The following is an 18,394-nucleotide window of genomic DNA, read 5'->3' on the forward strand; positions in this document are numbered from 1 at the left end:
ACACGAACTTCACCAACTGGATAACCAACCGCTATACGAAAAAAAAATTCTACAACATCGAAGGGAGCTAACGTCACAGAAGAAGGCCGTGCAAGCACTATTACGCTTTTTGCGATCTACCGGCCTTTGCGAACGCCTTTAACTGGAACGCCTTTTTGTGTGTGTGTGTGTCTCCATGTGTGCATGTTTTTTTTTCTTTTTTTAGCGTTTTCCTCTCTGCCATCTTTCTAACCCCTATCCCCCTTCCCAGTGTAAGGCAGCAAACCTACATAAAGTTTAGTAAATCGTGGTGGTATTTGGCCTCTGTATATTCAAGTGTCCTGAAAATCTATGCACTAATATAGTTGGGAGAAAACATAGATATTGTGCAGCAGTACTTTATGGCTAGAATCACAAGTAAAGTATTACCGCATTTGCAGTCGCACCCTTTTCCAAATCGGTCGTATCTTAAACAAACAGCTGGGAATCCAGAGGAGCATAATGGAATTTGGCAAATGCTTGAATCTAGAAAGAAAAGAACAATAATATGTGCGTTAGGAAAGTGTGTTGTACAAGTAAAGACTATATAAAATAACTGAACATAACATATACTTTTCTTTGCATTAGCGCACCAGCTAAGAAATACGCAGCGCCAAATGTCTCACTCAATAACGCGGCATTTAGTTACAACGACCAGGACGTAAAGGGAAACATCAACGGCAATGAAGACAAAGGCTCGTATTTTGTAGACGTGGATGTAATGGAGCGCTTACGTCTCCCGTTAAGCGCAGGTTCTAAAAACGCAAAATCAACCAGAAGAAATTCGCACCTAGCCCTTTTTGATCCTCGTCTTTCAGTTGGGCAGGTGCGCATAAGCTAAATGATCAGACATTTTCATAACGTATTTGCGGCCACTGTCACTAATACCGACCACATTCCGGCATTCTCAGAATGAGTTACGTGGTGCAAAAGCCCAGCACAAGCTACAAGTCGTAAATTGACAGCTTAGAGATTTTCTACTTGCGAACCTCCAAAAAGTGATAGCCAAACTGACCCTGTACAATGTGTCCTTCTGCAAATATTTTACAGGTCATACAGTGTAGTGTGAGATTGACCTTACACGGAAGAATGAAAGAAGAGAGGAAGAAGGAGATCGCGGGATGCTGGTTGCTGCATGTTGTTGGGGGTCAGCCTTCTTAATTACTCTGACTCATATTGCGTATACATATAACGTCAATACAATCTTATATACTCCCAACATCCCCGTAACATATTGGTGGAGCTGCGGGGTACCACGGCTGGAAACGGAGCTCTACAGTGGACGTCGCATCACCATCCGCACCATGCATCACGGTGAACACTCGGCATCGACTTCGTTGCCACCTGCTACGTCACCATCGCATGCTACGTCTTTGTCACATTCGGTAGTCGTTGCGCAAATCAAGGATCTTGAAACTTTCTGCGGGACCGATGGCGCCGCCGTTGTAGAGCGGATGGTCATGTACGAATGTGTGAGTGGAATCAACAGATGGGACCCTAGACTTATGCTAGCTAACCTGTTGTTCTACCTAAGAAGCACAGCGAAGGTGTGGTACGAAAACCACGAAGAGGACCTAGCCAGCTGGGACCAATGCAAAGAAAAATTGAAAGAGTTGTGTGGCAAACAAGGCGGCCGTAAAACTGCCGCAAAGCAGGAACTGGCCTCCCGTTAGCAATCCCCCACAGAGTCCTATGTCTCGTGCATCCTGGACGTGCTGGCACTTTGTCGTAAAGCCGATCACGACATGACAAAAGGTGAAAAGGTCAGGTACTTGGTTAAGGGCATTACTGACGATGCTTTTAATCTGCTCATGTGCAAGAGCAGCTCTACAGTTGATGCAATCATTAAAGAGTGCCGACAATTGGAGTAGGCCAAAAGCCGATGCGTCTTGCATCCATTCGCCAGACTCCCCAATACTGCTGCACCGTAGACGTGTGAAGATCAACCCGCACAGCAGCATGCGTCGCCATCTGAGGACTTGGTGTGAATCGTTAGACGTGAACTGGATGCGATGGCGCCTGCAGCATTCTGTTCGCGTAGCCCTGATGCTACCACATTTTCAGTTTCGCTCGCACAAGCCATCGTTCGCCAGGAACTTGAAAACATTGTATTACAGTCTGTGCGTGCAGATGCCAATCCCAGAGCTAACGAACGCCCATCTACTATTTTCGCTTCACCCCGATGCTTCTCTCAGCGTCTATCTGATTTCTAGTCTCGTCATTCGGGTATTCTCCACCTGCACTTTCGTTTACCCCGCTTGCGGAAGAAAATATTCATTATCGGCATAACATGAATAATGAATATGGATATGGATATATGGATATGAATATGGATGAACATGGATAATGCATTTCAAAAGAATGGTACAATATACAAGAAATTTAAGGCTCAAAATTAGCAAGAAGCACGAGTGCCTGAACAAAGCCCTTAAAACACAAGGGCGTAGAGGTACGTGCTATCACAGCGACATCCTCAGGAGAGAGATGCGCTGAGTATTTCTTGTGTTTATAACAAGTAGAACAACATCATTCATGAATGCGAGCACTGCTTTCATGTTAAAAATGCTGGTATGTTTCTTTACCACGAAACATACCAGGATTAAGAAAGACACAATAGCGGTGTGCGTGAGAAAAATGTTTGTTCCGTTCTCTTTAGGTTTTGGAAACGTTTTTGTACGTTAGCGGCCGCCCCTTCTCGCTACATCTACCACAGGTTGGAGGCTCGTTACCAGTAAACAGAACGTTGTGAGTGCCATAGGTGTGTGCTTTTCTGAGACGACAAAGTAGGAGGTTTCTTCATTGTGTTTTCGTAGTTGACGGCTAGAAACCTAAATTCGGCTTTACGTGAAGCCTATTGCTCGTTTCAGCATCCCACAAGCGTCGCCAGTGGTTTCGCAGTCGGTTTCGTAGCAAAGGCTTCATGTCTTCATGTCAACGAATACCTTGCGATGCTTTTGATTTGGCTATTTCGTCGGCAAGTACATTAGGCTCTATTCCTCTATAGCCAGGAACCCAGAATATTACTACATGTCTGTGAGAGAAATGAATGCTGCACAACAGTGGGTAAAGGGCCATAAAAACACGATTTTTATGCTTTTGTGATGACATTGACGCTCTTGCGAGACTTAGCGAGTCTGTGAATATTGCTACATTTTCAAGCTTCAATTTTATTTTATCTTTTATCACAGGCAGTTTAGCATAGGCTTCTGCAGTGAACATGCTTGTTAAGGGGGATAAATAAGTCAGATTTGCAAAAAGAGAGACCAGAAACCGCGTAAGATAGAGCAGCATGTTACTTTGACATGTTGGTGGAGAATGTAGAGCAAAAGTACTTCGATTGAAGTTCACGGAAATGAATTGCGATTTCGACTTCTGGAGAATGCTTTGTGACATCTACAAATGATACGTCACGTTCTATGGCATGCCACTACCAGGGCGGTAACAGATTAGCTGGAAACGTTAGGCCATGTTGGAGAAGTGAGAAATCCATTTCTTCGCTAAGTTATCTCCCACGCAGTAAGAAAGGTAGTCTCATAGAGGCTTGATTACGAAAAAGTGCTGCCCACATCAAGTCGTTAAGGGTTACATAGCATGGTAGTTCCTAATTAGAGGCAACTGATAAAATATGTGAAGATGATAATGTTCTCTGCAAATGGAGTGTCCACTCATGTGATTCTACCTATAAACTTTCGATAAGGTTTGTTCTGAATGTGCCAGTGGCCAGGTGGATACCTAGGCGGTTGACGGGTTCTGGCATCGTTAGCGCGCATGGGCAGCAAAGTGGTATACCACCGCACCATAGCCCAATCGTGATCAAATCCGGCTTTTCTGAAGATTCACAAACACTTCCTATCGCTGCCCCAGGATGCGTGGGATAAAATTTGGAGTAAGTTCATTATTTTTCGGCCTTTCACTTGGAAATTTCTTGTTTGTGAAATGACAGTAAGTTGAGAATCAAGTATGGTGCCTACAAACTTATCTTCTTTGTTCACAGATATTTGTTGCCCACACATTTCGATAGTAGGATCTGGAAAAAGCACGTTCTTCCTCGTGAAAAAAAGAAGATATTTTTTGGAGTCAGTATGAACCCGTTTTCGTCTGGCCGCTTAAACACTTTGTTCAAGCACTGTTGCGCTTCTCTCTCACACACTGTAAGGTTACAGAATTCGAAACTTGTTTGTACGTAGCTAACGTAGATAGAATGAAAAATTGTTGGTGGCAATGATGCACGAAGCGTGTTCATCATAACGACAAAGAGCGTGCAACTGAGCACGCCTCCCTGAAGTGCCCTAACTTCTTGTAATAACTGACGCGACAGTGAATTACATATTTTCAACCGGAATGTACGGTAGTGTAGGTAGCTTTTTAGAATCTTTAACGTATTGCCGCGGATACCCAGTGCGGACAGGGCGTGCAGGATTCCGTAGCGCTAAATTGTATCGTACGCCTTTTACGTATCAAGAAACAAGAATAAGAAGGATACTTTATGTAAGGAGGCGTCATGAATATTTGCTTCGATGCACAGGAGATGGTCAGTTGTAGAGTGTCCTTCCTTAAAAACGCACTGATATGGAACAAGAAGTTTGTTTGTCTGAAGGAAATGTAAAGTAAAAAGGTGACCATTTATCATTTTTTTCCAAACATTTTGCAGATATACGTTTTGAGGGCAATGCTACTGGTGTGTTACTAATGTGACTAATGTGGGGTCTTCGATTGTTGCAGAATCGAAAGAAGACATTCTTTCCATGTAGTAGGAAAATACCCGGTAGCCCATATAGCAATGAAACGTTAGAGTAGAGTTATTGGAATATAGCTGTGGAGTTGTTTATTCATGTCTTACATGATCCTGTCAGGTCCATGTGCAGAAATCCGACATGCATTCATGGAGGCACTTGGCTTTTCAATGTTAAACGGCAGGTTATAGTATTCGTTTTGTCTGGATTTGCAGTCGATGGCCTTGCGTTTTGCTGTTTGTATGTGCTTTAGGAATGCCTAGGAATATTGATTATAACTGGAAACGCGCTCAACACGTTGGCCAAGAGCACCAGCTTCGTCTTCCAAGCTGTTCGCTTCATGGTTCACTATGGGCAACGGGTGAATTTCTTGTCCATTTAGCCTCCTTAGCACGTCCCATGCTTTATCCCCTTCAATTTGTCAATTTGTACCTGAGAGAAACCCCTGGCATTTCGCACTGTTTGCCTGTCGTCACGTTCTTCCTCCCTGGAATTTATTATATCTAAGTTCAATTAGAGTTTCAGCCATAGGACATTCACGTAGTTCGTCCCAAGCTTTAGTTTGTCTCATTCGTACCTGTCGGCAATCATCAGTTTAACATTACGATAAATAAAGGGCTGGGCGTGGTGGATCACTCAGTCTAGCAAGCCCAGTTACGCCATTTTATTCTGAGAAAGCCGTTAAGCACTCGATCATCAGAGAGGAGCGTAGCAATTTAACAACAACAATAAAAAAGACATCAATGTATTGTACAAGGCAGGGCCATAGTACTCGCAAGCGATTCGACTAGCTCAATTTAAGAGTTAATACCCATAGCCCGGACCGCATCTCACGATTAGACATTCGCCTTGCACATTCGCTTGTTTCTTGTGTGTTCTTCACCTCTTTCTCCAACATGGAGCTCTACGACAGCTGCTGTTTGATAGGTGCTTTCTCAAGCTGACAGCTTCTTTCTAAAGTTGTCCGGAATATTAGGCCAAACGTCGCATATTACACGACGACAAATCGTCTTGCGATACCCCTTAATGAAACGATTGATGCGATGCTGTCGATGTACGCTTCAGGATATAACTGTTATTGGGAAATCAGCTTATGACATTCGCCAACAGCTAACCCGCCGTGGCATTGCCGTCTTTACTTCCTCTTATCTACTGTTTGTTCGCTACGCTTCGTTGCGGTTTGAGACAATAATTCTAATGGCTCTGGACGTTCTTACATAAGATACCAGCGACACAGCGGCTTCGGCTTAAACGGCTCGCCACATGGCACAGGACCATTTCCTTGCGTCGCAGCTGATTTATAGGGTCCCTAACAACAGCCAGCACTAAGTGTTTACTTATCTCCAAGTTTTTATCATTTCTTGGGTGCCATTGCAGGTCGTCGCAATTTCTTCAAAACTTTCGCGGTATGCAGAACCTTAAAATGTTTAAGGCCAGGTTATCGAGGTCACATACGAGACTGTCCAGTTGGATGGCACCTTCTTTTTTCCCAAGTGAATATATTAAAATATTTTAAGCCCTCATACTACCATTACGTAGCTGCTACTTCACTGGCATAGACATGCCGACTGCTGGCGCGCCCGGGCTCACCGTCCCTTAAGATTCTCCCCATGAACATATGCACAAAGAAGGTCCCAATACCAAAAGATTATGCTGCAGTTGACGGAGAATATGAACACCTAAGAGCCATCCGACGCCGATCCGAACGAGCTTACCGACGGAGCGGAAGTTTGGAAGCATACAGAAACGCTCAGAAAATACACAATGTAATGCGCAGACGAATGGAAAGCTTAGGCAAACGGCGCTGGCGCGATTTCTGCGGCACGCTGTCTCCTCACACGTCTGTCCCACGAATTTTTCTTGTAATTCGTTCTTTAAGCGGACCTGTAACACAAAGCTTCCCATTTCGTGCTCTCGCTGTAGCCCGGGACACGTGTGAAATAATAGTTGCAGATGAATTTTGTGAGCTTATTTCGAGATCTGCTTTTTCATCCCAATGTGCAGAATTTGATATTTCAGTAGAGTTGGCTAAGCGAAAAATTACTGCTTGCTACTGGGCCCAACATCCTCAATTAGATCACACTTTCACATTAAGCGAGCTCCAATGTGCAATTGCATCATGTCGCCAAAGGTCCGCTGCTGGGCCGGATGGCATTACGTACAATATGCTAAGAAACCTCGGACCGACAGGTACAAATGCGCTCTTAGACATCTATAATAACTTACGGATAGAGGAAACTGTACCTGACTCTTGGAAAGTCGCTCGGATCATACCAATTTTAAAACCTGGTAAGACGCCCTTGTGCCTTGAATCCTTCCGCGCCATTAGTTTGACAAGTTGTTTATGCAAAGTAATGGAGAAAATGATTGACGCGCGACTTCAATGGTGGTGTAATGAGACGAATGTGTTGTCCAACTACTTAGTAGGTTTTAGAAAACATAGATGCACAATGGATGCAATATTAGATATAGTAACCTGTGTGGAGCACGAGCGTGCATGTGGAAACATGACTATAGCAGTATTCCTAGACATCAAGAGGGCATTTGACACTGTTAGTCACGTTCATGTTTTGCTAAGCATGTTGGAACTTGGTCTGTCTGGCAGGTCCTTGCGATGGATTTCTGAATTTCTATCAAGTCGCAAAATATTTGTTCAGACGGGTGAAGGAAAGAGTGCTGAACATCTCGTCAAACAGGGAGTACCACAGGGAAGCGTACTCAGCCCCTTCCTTTTTAACTGCGTCATGGCTGATTTAACACGAAAACTGCCATCACAGTTAAAGTTTTCTCTGTATGCAGATGATGTGTGTATTTGGACATCTGGATCTAATGCTCAACTACTCCAGATGGCATTGCAAGACGGCATAAATATCATCAACCAATTTTTGAGGGAAAGAGGAATGGTACTATCACACGCAAAGACTGCTGTATTGCCCTTCACTCGGAGGCAGTTAAAAAATTTCACTCTTAATCTGGAAGGACACCCTCTAATGATTGTCACACAGCATCGATTTCTTGGCGTAATTCTTGATAGGCAGCTATCCTGGGCACCCCACTTAAAAAAACTCGAAAACGAGGTCAATGCCACAGTGACTGTACTTCGCAGACTTGCAGGCACATCATGGGGCGGATCAGTATCGTCCATGCTGACTGTTTACAATGCATTAATACGAAAAAAAATTGCATATTCCGCGCCCATCCTACACGGACTTTCCCACACGTCAGAAGAGAGACTTCAAAGACTTTTAGCTAGAGGACTACGCCTATGTCTAGGAGTTCCACGAGCGACTTCGAGTTCTCTTGTAATAGCTGAGGCTCGCCAATCACCATTTCCAGTTATGCGAACTACAGAAACCTGCCGGCATTATTTCCGTCTTCAAACCCAGCATAAAAACCACCCATTGGCTCTAGACATAATGAAACGAGATAGAAGTTATGTTCATATAGAAATTCAAAGAAATCTTCACATATTGCCAGGAAATGAATTTTGGAACTCCGACATCGAATATCCTCCATGGCTGCTTACAGTTCCAAAAATCGAATTGTCAGTAGAAGGAATATTCAGCAAAAGAGACATGTTCATTCAAGCTGCTCAACAACTCGCACTATACCAGATATATATGCGGTATTCAGGATACACACACGTCTATACAGACGGCTCCAGTACAGCAACCTCTTCCACTTCATCATTCATTATACCGCACCTCAACAAACAAGAATCATTTAAGTTATCTCGTGCGACTTCGTCCACAACGGCTGAACTGTTCGCAATCCTATGTGCGGTAAAATTTATATTGTCAGTAACAGAAGCGCAAAAATGGGTAATTTTCAGCGATTCACAGGCGGCTCTAACATCACTCTGCAGCACAAAGGGGAAAGCATTCAGCGACAGTATAATTTATGAAACACTTAAAAACCTCACAAAGGCAAGCGAAGCGAAACATGCAATAGCACTCCAGTGGATACCAGGGCATTGCAACATTCCTGGCAACACAGCAGCCGATGAAGCAGCACGACAAGCGCACCTGAAAGATGATACGGCTCCGCTCCCAATATCAAAAAATGAATTACGCTGCATTATAAGGACAACGTCTGTCAACATGTCTAGAAACACTTGGTTTGACCAGAATTCTAAGAGCTCTGACTTATATCATATTGATCCATTTATTGAATTCAAATTTTCATTGTCATTAGATAGAACTATGGAAACGCTTATTCATCGATTACGGCTAGGCACTGCCTACACAAAGCATTTCTTACACAGAATTGGCCGAGCGGAAACCCCCGAATGTGATTGTGGATTTGTAGATGAAGATATATATCACCTCCTTCTAGATTGCCCACATCACGACACACCAAGACGCCGACTTAAATCAGCGCTAAGTAAATTAGACCGCAGACCTTTCAGTTTAAGGAAACTTTTGGGCCCTTGGCCAACAACGGCCTTGCAGAAGAGCGCTTTAAAAGCACTAAAGACTTTTTTTAAAGACAGTGGCATCGTTGGACGTTATTAGTGCTTTCATTGTTCTGTTCATTTGAATGTCACTCTATATATCCATCTGTTTGGGAATTATGTTATGTTGACTGCTTTGTTGTGACTGTATGTGCTAATATTTTAACACGATGTATATACCACCCGCTCACTACACAACGTGTTATTAGGAGACAGTATCGTTTGTACTTTTGAGACTTTCGGCTACATAAGTGTGAAGACATTTGCCATGTATATTGTATGTACCCGCTGACCCGCTGACTAGAAAATGTGCTATTAGGCGACAGTATCGTTTGTACTATTGAGACTTTCGACTACATAGGTGTGGAGACATAGTGTGCTAAGTGTTATTAGGCGACAGTGTTATTAGGCGACAGTATCGTTTGTACTTTTGAGACTTTCGACTACGTAGATGTGGAGCCATAGGTGTGCTTGTGTGAAAAGACTACTTGATATGTAACCGTGCACCCTGAATGATGTATGACAGAACCACCCAAGAGATAAGGAGTAGCCGGCGCCTTAAATTGCGCGCCAACATCTCCTTATATCATATGAATAAAAAAAAAAGATTCTCCCCGTATTTGCAACCACATTGTCTGTATAAGTAGCTGAAAGTCTAAAACAAGTGTTTAAAAATAACGTTTTTATTATTTTCAAGAATCTGTACTGCTTTCCTCGCTACTAAGCAGACGGTACGTGCATTCTTTATTCATGGCTGTTGTGATCAAAGCCATAATATGGTTTAACATGCTTTGTCGAAATACTTACCTGTGTGTGTAAGAGCACCGCTAATTGTTGGACCTTGACCGGGAGCATAAGCTGTAATGCAAACATCAGACGTGTTAAAGTACGCTACCTTGCAGAAATCCATGTTTTTTAGACTTCGCAGGAATGTCGGAATATAATTTTCTGAATTTTATACAAATGACTACAAATCTCTGTTCAGCGTAAGGACCTCTAGGCTTTGTGAAGAGCTAGCTTAAAAACCTGAAAACGATATTTCTCCTTTGTATACTTTTTACGGTTGCAAATGTGTGGTAGCGCCTTCAATCATTCTTGCAATTATTTATGATACATATGCGGCTTCATCGACATAAAAGTTGAAGACGAGGATGTCGGCAAGCCTGCTATCATATCATGGTGGTCGCACACTCAGCGCCTGCATATTTCAATTCGCCAAAATAAATAAATTAAACGAAGCTATTATGTTATTTTTATTCATATTTGACAAAGATTCTTTGCACTATAATCGGCATGCTTCAGCTAATGCGGAAAGAAAACTCTTCAAGTCGCCTTTCAAATAACCAAACAGAAAGCAACCTATAGTTTCTCACTATATAACTTAAATCAGTTGAACGGGTTCCCAAACAAGTATTCCTTAATATCAATAAAATCAAAATTCTCATCTGAGCATTTCTGAAATCATTATTTTTTTCTAGGCAGAGATCCGTTCATAATGCTTCGCTGAGTGGCTCTCCCGCTCACAGGGTTCTACTAAGAAACATAAATACCCAAGAAAGTGGATGGGCAAATGGCGCCGTGGTAGCTCAATTGGTAGAACATCGCACGCGCAGTGTGAAGACGTGGGATCGTTCCCCACCTGCGGCAAGTTTTTTTCATCCTCTTTAATTTCCATTAGTTTATCGTTTATTTATTTCATTTATCAGGCACAAATAATTTCCCCTATGTTGTCCTTGGTGTCAGTGTTTGTTGGCTTCTCATGATATGCCTAAACAGAAAGAGGGGCACTATGCTTGGACGCGTCAAGCCGCGCATTTATTCTCAATTCAGCGTGTCATCTTTTACCGATATCAAGCATTTTAGTGCAGTATTTATACAAGCTGCCTAAACGATATTCAGGTTTGTTCTTTCTAGCTTAGCATATATACTTCAAACGTCTGAAGGCGGCAAGAAAAGAACAGATACGGCGCTGTTGTCTGTATCTCTTTCCTTGTGTGGCTGTTTAGTGATATTTACTGCTCGTAATCATGAACCAACGAGCCCAAATGCGTACTATACTGCAGGTTAGGTTATGTTTAAATTAACATATCGCTGTATTACGTATTTTAGCCACGCAGAGATAAATATAATTGTGTTTTGTTTTGCTATGCTTGACGCTGTTCTAAGTAAAGATGTTAAACTTCAAATTCTTATCGCTATCGATTGGCAATGAAACAGGTACAAATTAAGTTTTCTATTACGTACGATACATGGTTGCAATGGCTGTGGAATATGACTGTACTAAAGACTTTACATATACGCTGCGCGAATTCCGTATCCCATTGACATGTACATCATTCGCAGCATCAATGTGCTTGTGAAGGCAACGTTCTGATCTGACATATACTTCGCCAGCTGTATTAATGCAGCAGTGAAATACAAAACAGCTCCTACCTAGTGCTTTTCTTGCATCTAAAGATAGCCCAACCGTTCTGTCCTATTACAGAATCCTCCACGTCTCATTAGTGTTTTGTATCTTTGCGTCGTATTGCAAGTTTCGTATTTAAACTAAATAATATTACATTACTCAAAAGAGGAGCTCTTCCTCTGCCGGTTCTTAAACACTTTAGGGATGACAAAAAAGAGAGCTTGCTAAAAAGACGAGTATTTTTTTGTGCGCGGACGGTTCCTATGAGAATTAAAGGTAAGACCAGGTAAATATGTTTGTCTGGAAGGTGAAGTTTACGACAAACAAGATCGTTCACGCTGTAGCTAGGCGTACTTCACTGCACGCAATCAGTCTATGCCCCCAATATCACGTCACTTTCAACAGCTCCCTGAACCATCTCTTGCTACTTACACCAAGCTAAAGATGAACGCGTGCTATATGGAAGAAGTAATGATAAACAAAAGAGCCGAAATCGCTTTCAGGCCTGCGTGAAAAAAAGATGCCGGATTAACACGTGCTGTGGTTCGTATAATTTTTAATACATGCTTGAAGAGCAAAGTTCTTCTACCGCTCCTCAAGGGTTAACAACAAGATGAGTGATTATCCATCCACATCACCTTTAACTTTTAGTCAGCGTATTTAGTGGCAGCGTCAAGTTTTCATATAACCGTGTGACGGTTTTTCGCTCAGTCAAGCATACCTAGCGCCATTGTAATCAGGAAGACAGCGCGGTAAGATTTCAATAAACAATGTCTCTAACAGTTACGCAGAAGCACTTGCGTTAGTGCTAAGGACATTGTTTATTCAAGTAGGCGTTAGTAGGGTGAACGCACGGCCATGGGCGACTGCACAAATGATAATTCGACAGCCTTCGGTTATTAGAATCATGGTAACCATGTAATTAACCAGAATAAATGACACTGTCATATCCCTGTATGCTTGATGGTGTAAGATATATATATTGGACACAGGTGTATATGCACACCTACATATGCTGTAGTGTGCTTGCAGCTTGCGTCATCTATTCATAGGCATGTATAACAAATACAGTTAAGGGTGTGCGCACACTCACTCACATACAGAATGCTGTATAAATGAAAGGCTGTTAAATACATGACTCTTCAAGTTAAAACGCTGTATCATTCGTGCTCAAACTTTACACGTGGATTCCATTGCACGTTCAATGCACTTCGATGCTAGGCTTTCCCGAATTATTTGCGTATTCCATGAAATAAACATAAATAAAATGTGCAGTCTGCAGAAAGCGTAGAGCTTGCGGGAGCGGAATGGTGGTGCCCAGTGATATCGTCGCAGCTAAGCCATGCTATGTTCAATTTAGGGTGTGCGGCTCGTTACGGAGAGGGCATTCGTTCAAACATTCCCTTGAAGGAAGAAAGAACTGTTTGCCTATAACCATATTATCGTTGTTAAGAAAAAAACTCACTTAGCAACCACATCGTGTTCTTGCTGTTCTTGCGATTTTGCATTTTTTATTATTTTTACTCAAGTGCGTACGGGTCACTTTTCCCATTTGAATAATTATTCTTAAACATGCTGGTTGTTAGCTTATTTATATCAAATATTTGGTTACCACAATGCTCTATTTGTTGACGCATTCAAAGTTTACATTAGGTCAGGGTGTGTATTCTATACTTTAGAACACCATGGAGCGACTGAAGCGTGCTCTTCGAATTCGAGCAGCAGCTTTAGCCATGCTGAAAACGCAATTTTTATATAGGTTGAATTCTGACGAAAGCATTAATATATATCCCTGGTTATGGGCTATTCTATCGCAACCGTCCACCTGCGGGTAAGACATGCCTGAATCCTAAACAGTTCTATTCAGTTTGTCCATTTCTTGGGAAAACTGAAATAACACCTTGCAAGATTCCTTTTGCTCCATCGGAATAGCAGTCGCTCTAGTTAAAACCATTCTTGCTTGATCGTGATATAGTGAACACGCATTGATAGCGTATTGACAGTGAAAGCGCAACAACAGGTACGAAATTTTCTTTCCACGCGGAACACCAATGAGCATTTAATTATTGCGTCATTGCGGAAATATTGTTTTTAATCAATTTAAGTTGCACATGGGGGTCGCAAGTTGTTGGACACTATCAGCTTTGTCTACATATAGAGACCATTGTTCCTATTTTGAGGCTTCGCCTGTTTAGAAATGAACTACAAAACAATGACAATTCCTACTTGTTCCTTTAGAGGGTAAAAATGCAGTCACCGTGTAGAGCACCAAGCATACGCAATGAACGGACGGCGACACAATCAGCGCTTCTTGAAATTATTGTATTTGTCTTTTCCGATGAGCTGCCACTTCGTTTAGTTAGGCCGTGCACTAAATTGGCACAAATTCCATAGATAAAATTTTGTATCATAGATGAAGTTAATTAGTTGTTGGTGTTGAACTTTGAGCTTTATTTTTGTATCCATACTGTGTACAGATGACACGGGCGCAGACAAAAAGCCCCAACATCGACTTGACTAGGTTTGTTTCCCTTAATTGGGTTTTGGCTACAGGTAACAATGCGTGCATACATACAATACATGAACACATATAATAATAAAACAATATAAATATAGACAGTGGGTGAAAAAAAATAGTACAATTTACACAAAGTTACATTTGCACAGCAACAAAAGCGGCAATGTGAATGTAGAAATTCTATATGTCATACAGGTTAGAAAAAAAAAACTGAACAAAAGCCAAATGCGTGCAATACAATAAACATCAATTTCAATTTATGGGGGACAGTCACACAAATACAAAATTGGGTAAATCAATGTGCCGTTCCAGCTTAAAATGCATGTTTGTTTGAAAAAAAGTACACGCAAACAAAAGCAATAACTCAGGCACGTGAATAACAGTATAGATGGCAAGGTGTTTAGCATTTAATTGAAATTGTAGTAAGTCTGCCGATTAATGAAGTGAGGTAAGGTAATACGGCAGTGCACGGCGCAGCATTTAATTGCCGTATTTAGTTCTTGAATGCGGTATATGTTAAGTTTCTCTAATACGTGTATTGCAACAACTTGTGTTTAATGTTAGTCTTGGCATGGTACTCCAGAAAATAAGTGCCGCTTTTTCTTTCCGTTAAAAACACTTTAGTCAAGTTGCATTATAGAATAATTTTACCTGCATTACATTTCATTTACAAAAAAAAGAGGATCAGTATGTGCGTCGAATGAATAGTGAAATTGCACCGAATGGCTTTCTCCTGTAATAAATATAGAAGGTTGATGTTATTTCTGGTTTTTTTTCCTATACGAAGTAACAACGTTTAGTGGGAGATAAAGATATAATGTTGCAGCCTCGCTCTTAATGCTCAAAGGAAGCGTAATTTTATTATTATTCCAAAAACTTGTGGAAGTTTGTTAGCAATTATGTTACCATGGTAATTTCATCAGCATATTCTCATGGAAAATAACATCTAAGCTTTAGCTGATGGAAATATGTCTATGAAGGTCATTTTTTGATGACCTCCATAGCTGATCTTCATTTTTAGATGACGTTCTGCTTTTTCTACTTTAAAGGAAAAGCACGCGTTTCGTTTTGGCAGCATTATTACGTAATGAGTTTGATAAGGTCCAATTGTTTATCTGTTGTAGTGTAGCATTAGCAACACTTGTCAATTATTTCACGTCTTTATAAGTTTTAAACAAACTAGTGTCGTCGGCATATATAGCCAACTGAGCCGTGGTATTGATATTAGTTATGTTGTTTATATACAGGGTGAACAATACTTGTTGTAGTGTGCTTCCTTGAAGAACGCCAGCGAATACAGGCAAACATTTGGACAGTGGTTACCTAGAACAACCATCTGATACCTATGCTGCAAATACCCTCTAAATAAGTTCAGAAATGTTCCCAGAAAGCCATAACTATCAAGTTTTGTTAGTAGGGTATTGTGAATAATAGTGTCAGAAGCTTTTGAAAAATCTATAAACAGGCCGAGAGTAATTAAATTGGCTTCAAAGCCTAGTAAACTTATCTCTTTTTGCATCACTAAAGCTGTTCCCGTTGAAGGCCTTTTCTAAACCCAATGTGGCAATATGTAACAACATTGTGTTTTGTACAGAATGAGTTTATTTGAGTATTAATCAATATCTTGACACATTTAGAAAAAAAATGGGCAGGATCGACATTGGCCTGTAATTTGAGAGCTCGTTTCTGTTACTAGGTTTGATAAGTGCTCTTACCTTCGCGATTTGCATGCGCCGAGGAAATATAGTATTCGCCAACGAAAGATTATACACGTGCTCTACGACAGGACAGATTAGGCCAAGTATATGCTATGCTGGGAGAATCTGCAAATTATAGACATGGCAACTTTGGCTATTTCGAAGGCTAAGAAACGTGCTGTACATTTCATAACTGTTATTCTTGCTTAGGAATGCACTTTCGCCGATTGTTGGTTTTACATAATCTGTGCAACTAGGATCATAGAAACTGTTCATTAGGGACGCGAAATAAATGGTAAAAGCCTGAGCCAATGCCATGTATCTTGTCGGTAGATTATTTATTTCTATCTCTTTTACAATCTCTTGCTGATTCTTTATACGAAGCAACTTGTTCAGCCTTTTTCCAAGTGATATAGGTTCGAATTATCATTTCGACATTAAATAATTTTTCCAAATATTGCTCGTTTGCTACCCTTAGATGACCATTAATATTATTCCGGAATTTTATTAACTAAGCTAGGTGTGTTGGATCTCCTGTGCGTCAAAAGCGTTTGGAAAGAGAATATTTTTGTTTTCTCAATTTCAACGTAGCGTCCATTATCCACGGCTTCCTTCTTTTTTGGCCTTTTTGTTTTACATTTAAATGACTTTGCGTAATCACTCTTAAAAATAAATAGAAACAACTCCTACGCTTTGTCAGTCTTTTTCGTGATACATGTCTTGCCAGTTTATGCGCAATGTGTCATTGCGACATTCCTCAAGTGTGAATGGGTTAATATCCTGAAATGTGAAGTGTTGATCTCTAGAAAGAGGTGAGGGCAAACAGATGAATTAACACTTCGAAATATATGTAAGTGGACGCTGACTTGAGCAGTGATGACACCTGATACAAAGTTTCGTGTGTCAAAATTCGTAATGAGAACATCGAGTAAACTTTCGCAGAAACCATGAATACTAGCCGGAGTAGTAATTGTATTGATGGAAGCATTTTATTCAAGCGCCCACATTGTGTATCTGCGAAGTGGGCTATCGTTCAGCATGTTAATATCTATATCACCGCCCAAAACTGAACAGCAGTCATTATCGTTAACCCAAGAAAGCAGACTGCCAACGTAATTTTAATAATTATGGTGTTATACCTGCCAAAACCACTTTCTGATTATGAGGAAAGCCGTACTGGAAGACTCCGGAAATTTCGATAACCTGAGGTTTTTTAACGTGACCTAAATCTAAGTACACGGGTGTTTTCATATTTGGCCTCCCTCGAAATGCGGCCTTCGTGGCCGGGATTCGATCCCACGACCTCATGCTCAGCCGCCCAACAGCATAGCCACTGAGCAACCACAGCGGGTTATTGTCGATGTATATAAGAAAATTAACCACAACCACTTAATGGGGTGATATATCAAAGAAAAAATCCTACGATTATGAAGAACAGTCCAAATTTCAAAGTCAGCAGTAATTTGGGTGAGTCTTACAAACATGCTTTTGTAATAAACATAATCTGATACTAGAAGAGTTTTGTCCGCGTTTTTCCTAATTACACAATTATTTTCCAAGTATATGGAACAAGATTACCACTGTGTGCGGAATTATTGCTACATTCCTACTTCAATGTTTTCTTGTTTTCTTACCTGCGCCCCCACCACAAGGTCCCGGCTGTGATGATGTATATCCTGCAAGATATAGGCAGTAATTGAAATCGGCTGGCACAAGTATGCAGTTGAAAAACTTACGCGAGAATTATAGAGCAGTGTCAAAGTAAGAAAAGTGGTTGGGCTTACGAGGCATAAACCACAACACGTCAGTAGACGTCGACAGGAGATATTTCTTATTACGTCGTTTCTTACACTCCCCCATAGCCTAGTTTCAGTTTCCTCCCGAATGAGTCAAAAAATTTCTTGTGCTAAACACAACTAAGCTTAAGAAAATGAGAACACATAACCAGTTTTTCGACGTTTACTGTTTCAAATAACGCGACTTCTAAAGAAATCTGTTTTCTTTTAGGCACTCTATTTCAAGAATTTTTTGGCAGCCATCAAGAAAGCGTATATTTAATGCCTTGTAAATAAAAATATTAGGTTGGCGTCAGTGCTTCGATCCTCTTCTGGAGTCCTCCAGCTAGTGCGCTGTTGTTTATCATGGGTTGCCAACTAGCCCCGGAATTCGTCTTTTCCCCGAAAAAAAAACAAACTAAAGAAAAGTGGGGAGACCCGTACCTACTGAAAGCAATAACGGGTTTAAAGCCAATTAAATATAAAAAATGAGGGGTGGTAACCCAAAGGACGATTTGAAGGTAAAAGCCAATTGAAAAAAGAAAGAGAGGGCACGGTAACAGCAGGTGTCCCAATGTTCCTTCGGCGAGGACAGAAAACCGCGCATAAAGCGTTTATTCAAGTAAAGGAGAAGGTGACTCGATGATGAGATGACAGAGACCAGGTGCCCGAAGGGGATGTGGCCTGGATCAGCCTGGGTGTTCCGAAAGCTGGAAAGACTGGATGCCTGTGCTGAAGAACACTGTAAAACTTGAAAATGAAATCAGTGTTAACTCGACGGGTCCAATATGGA

At 41.3% G+C, this 18,394-nt stretch overlaps 1 protein-coding gene across 1 annotated transcript in view; it reads right to left on the reverse strand.

Annotated features, from left to right (window-relative positions):
* LOC142587094 (uncharacterized) overlaps window positions 1-18,394 on the reverse strand; it is a 57,412-nt gene that overhangs the window by 14,188 nt on the left and 24,830 nt on the right. Inside the window, exons 5-7 of the mRNA XM_075697980.1 lie at window positions 17,461-17,502; window positions 10,012-10,062; window positions 409-504 (exon numbers count right to left, since the gene is read on the reverse strand). Coding sequence (XP_075554095.1) covers window positions 409-504; window positions 10,012-10,062; window positions 17,461-17,502 — 189 coding nt within the window. The remainder of the gene's footprint in view (window positions 1-408; window positions 505-10,011; window positions 10,063-17,460; window positions 17,503-18,394) is intronic.

This window comes from Dermacentor variabilis, chromosome 7, assembly GCF_050947875.1.
Source record: "Dermacentor variabilis isolate Ectoservices chromosome 7, ASM5094787v1, whole genome shotgun sequence".
Lineage (NCBI taxonomy): Eukaryota > Metazoa > Arthropoda > Arachnida > Ixodida > Ixodidae > Dermacentor > Dermacentor variabilis.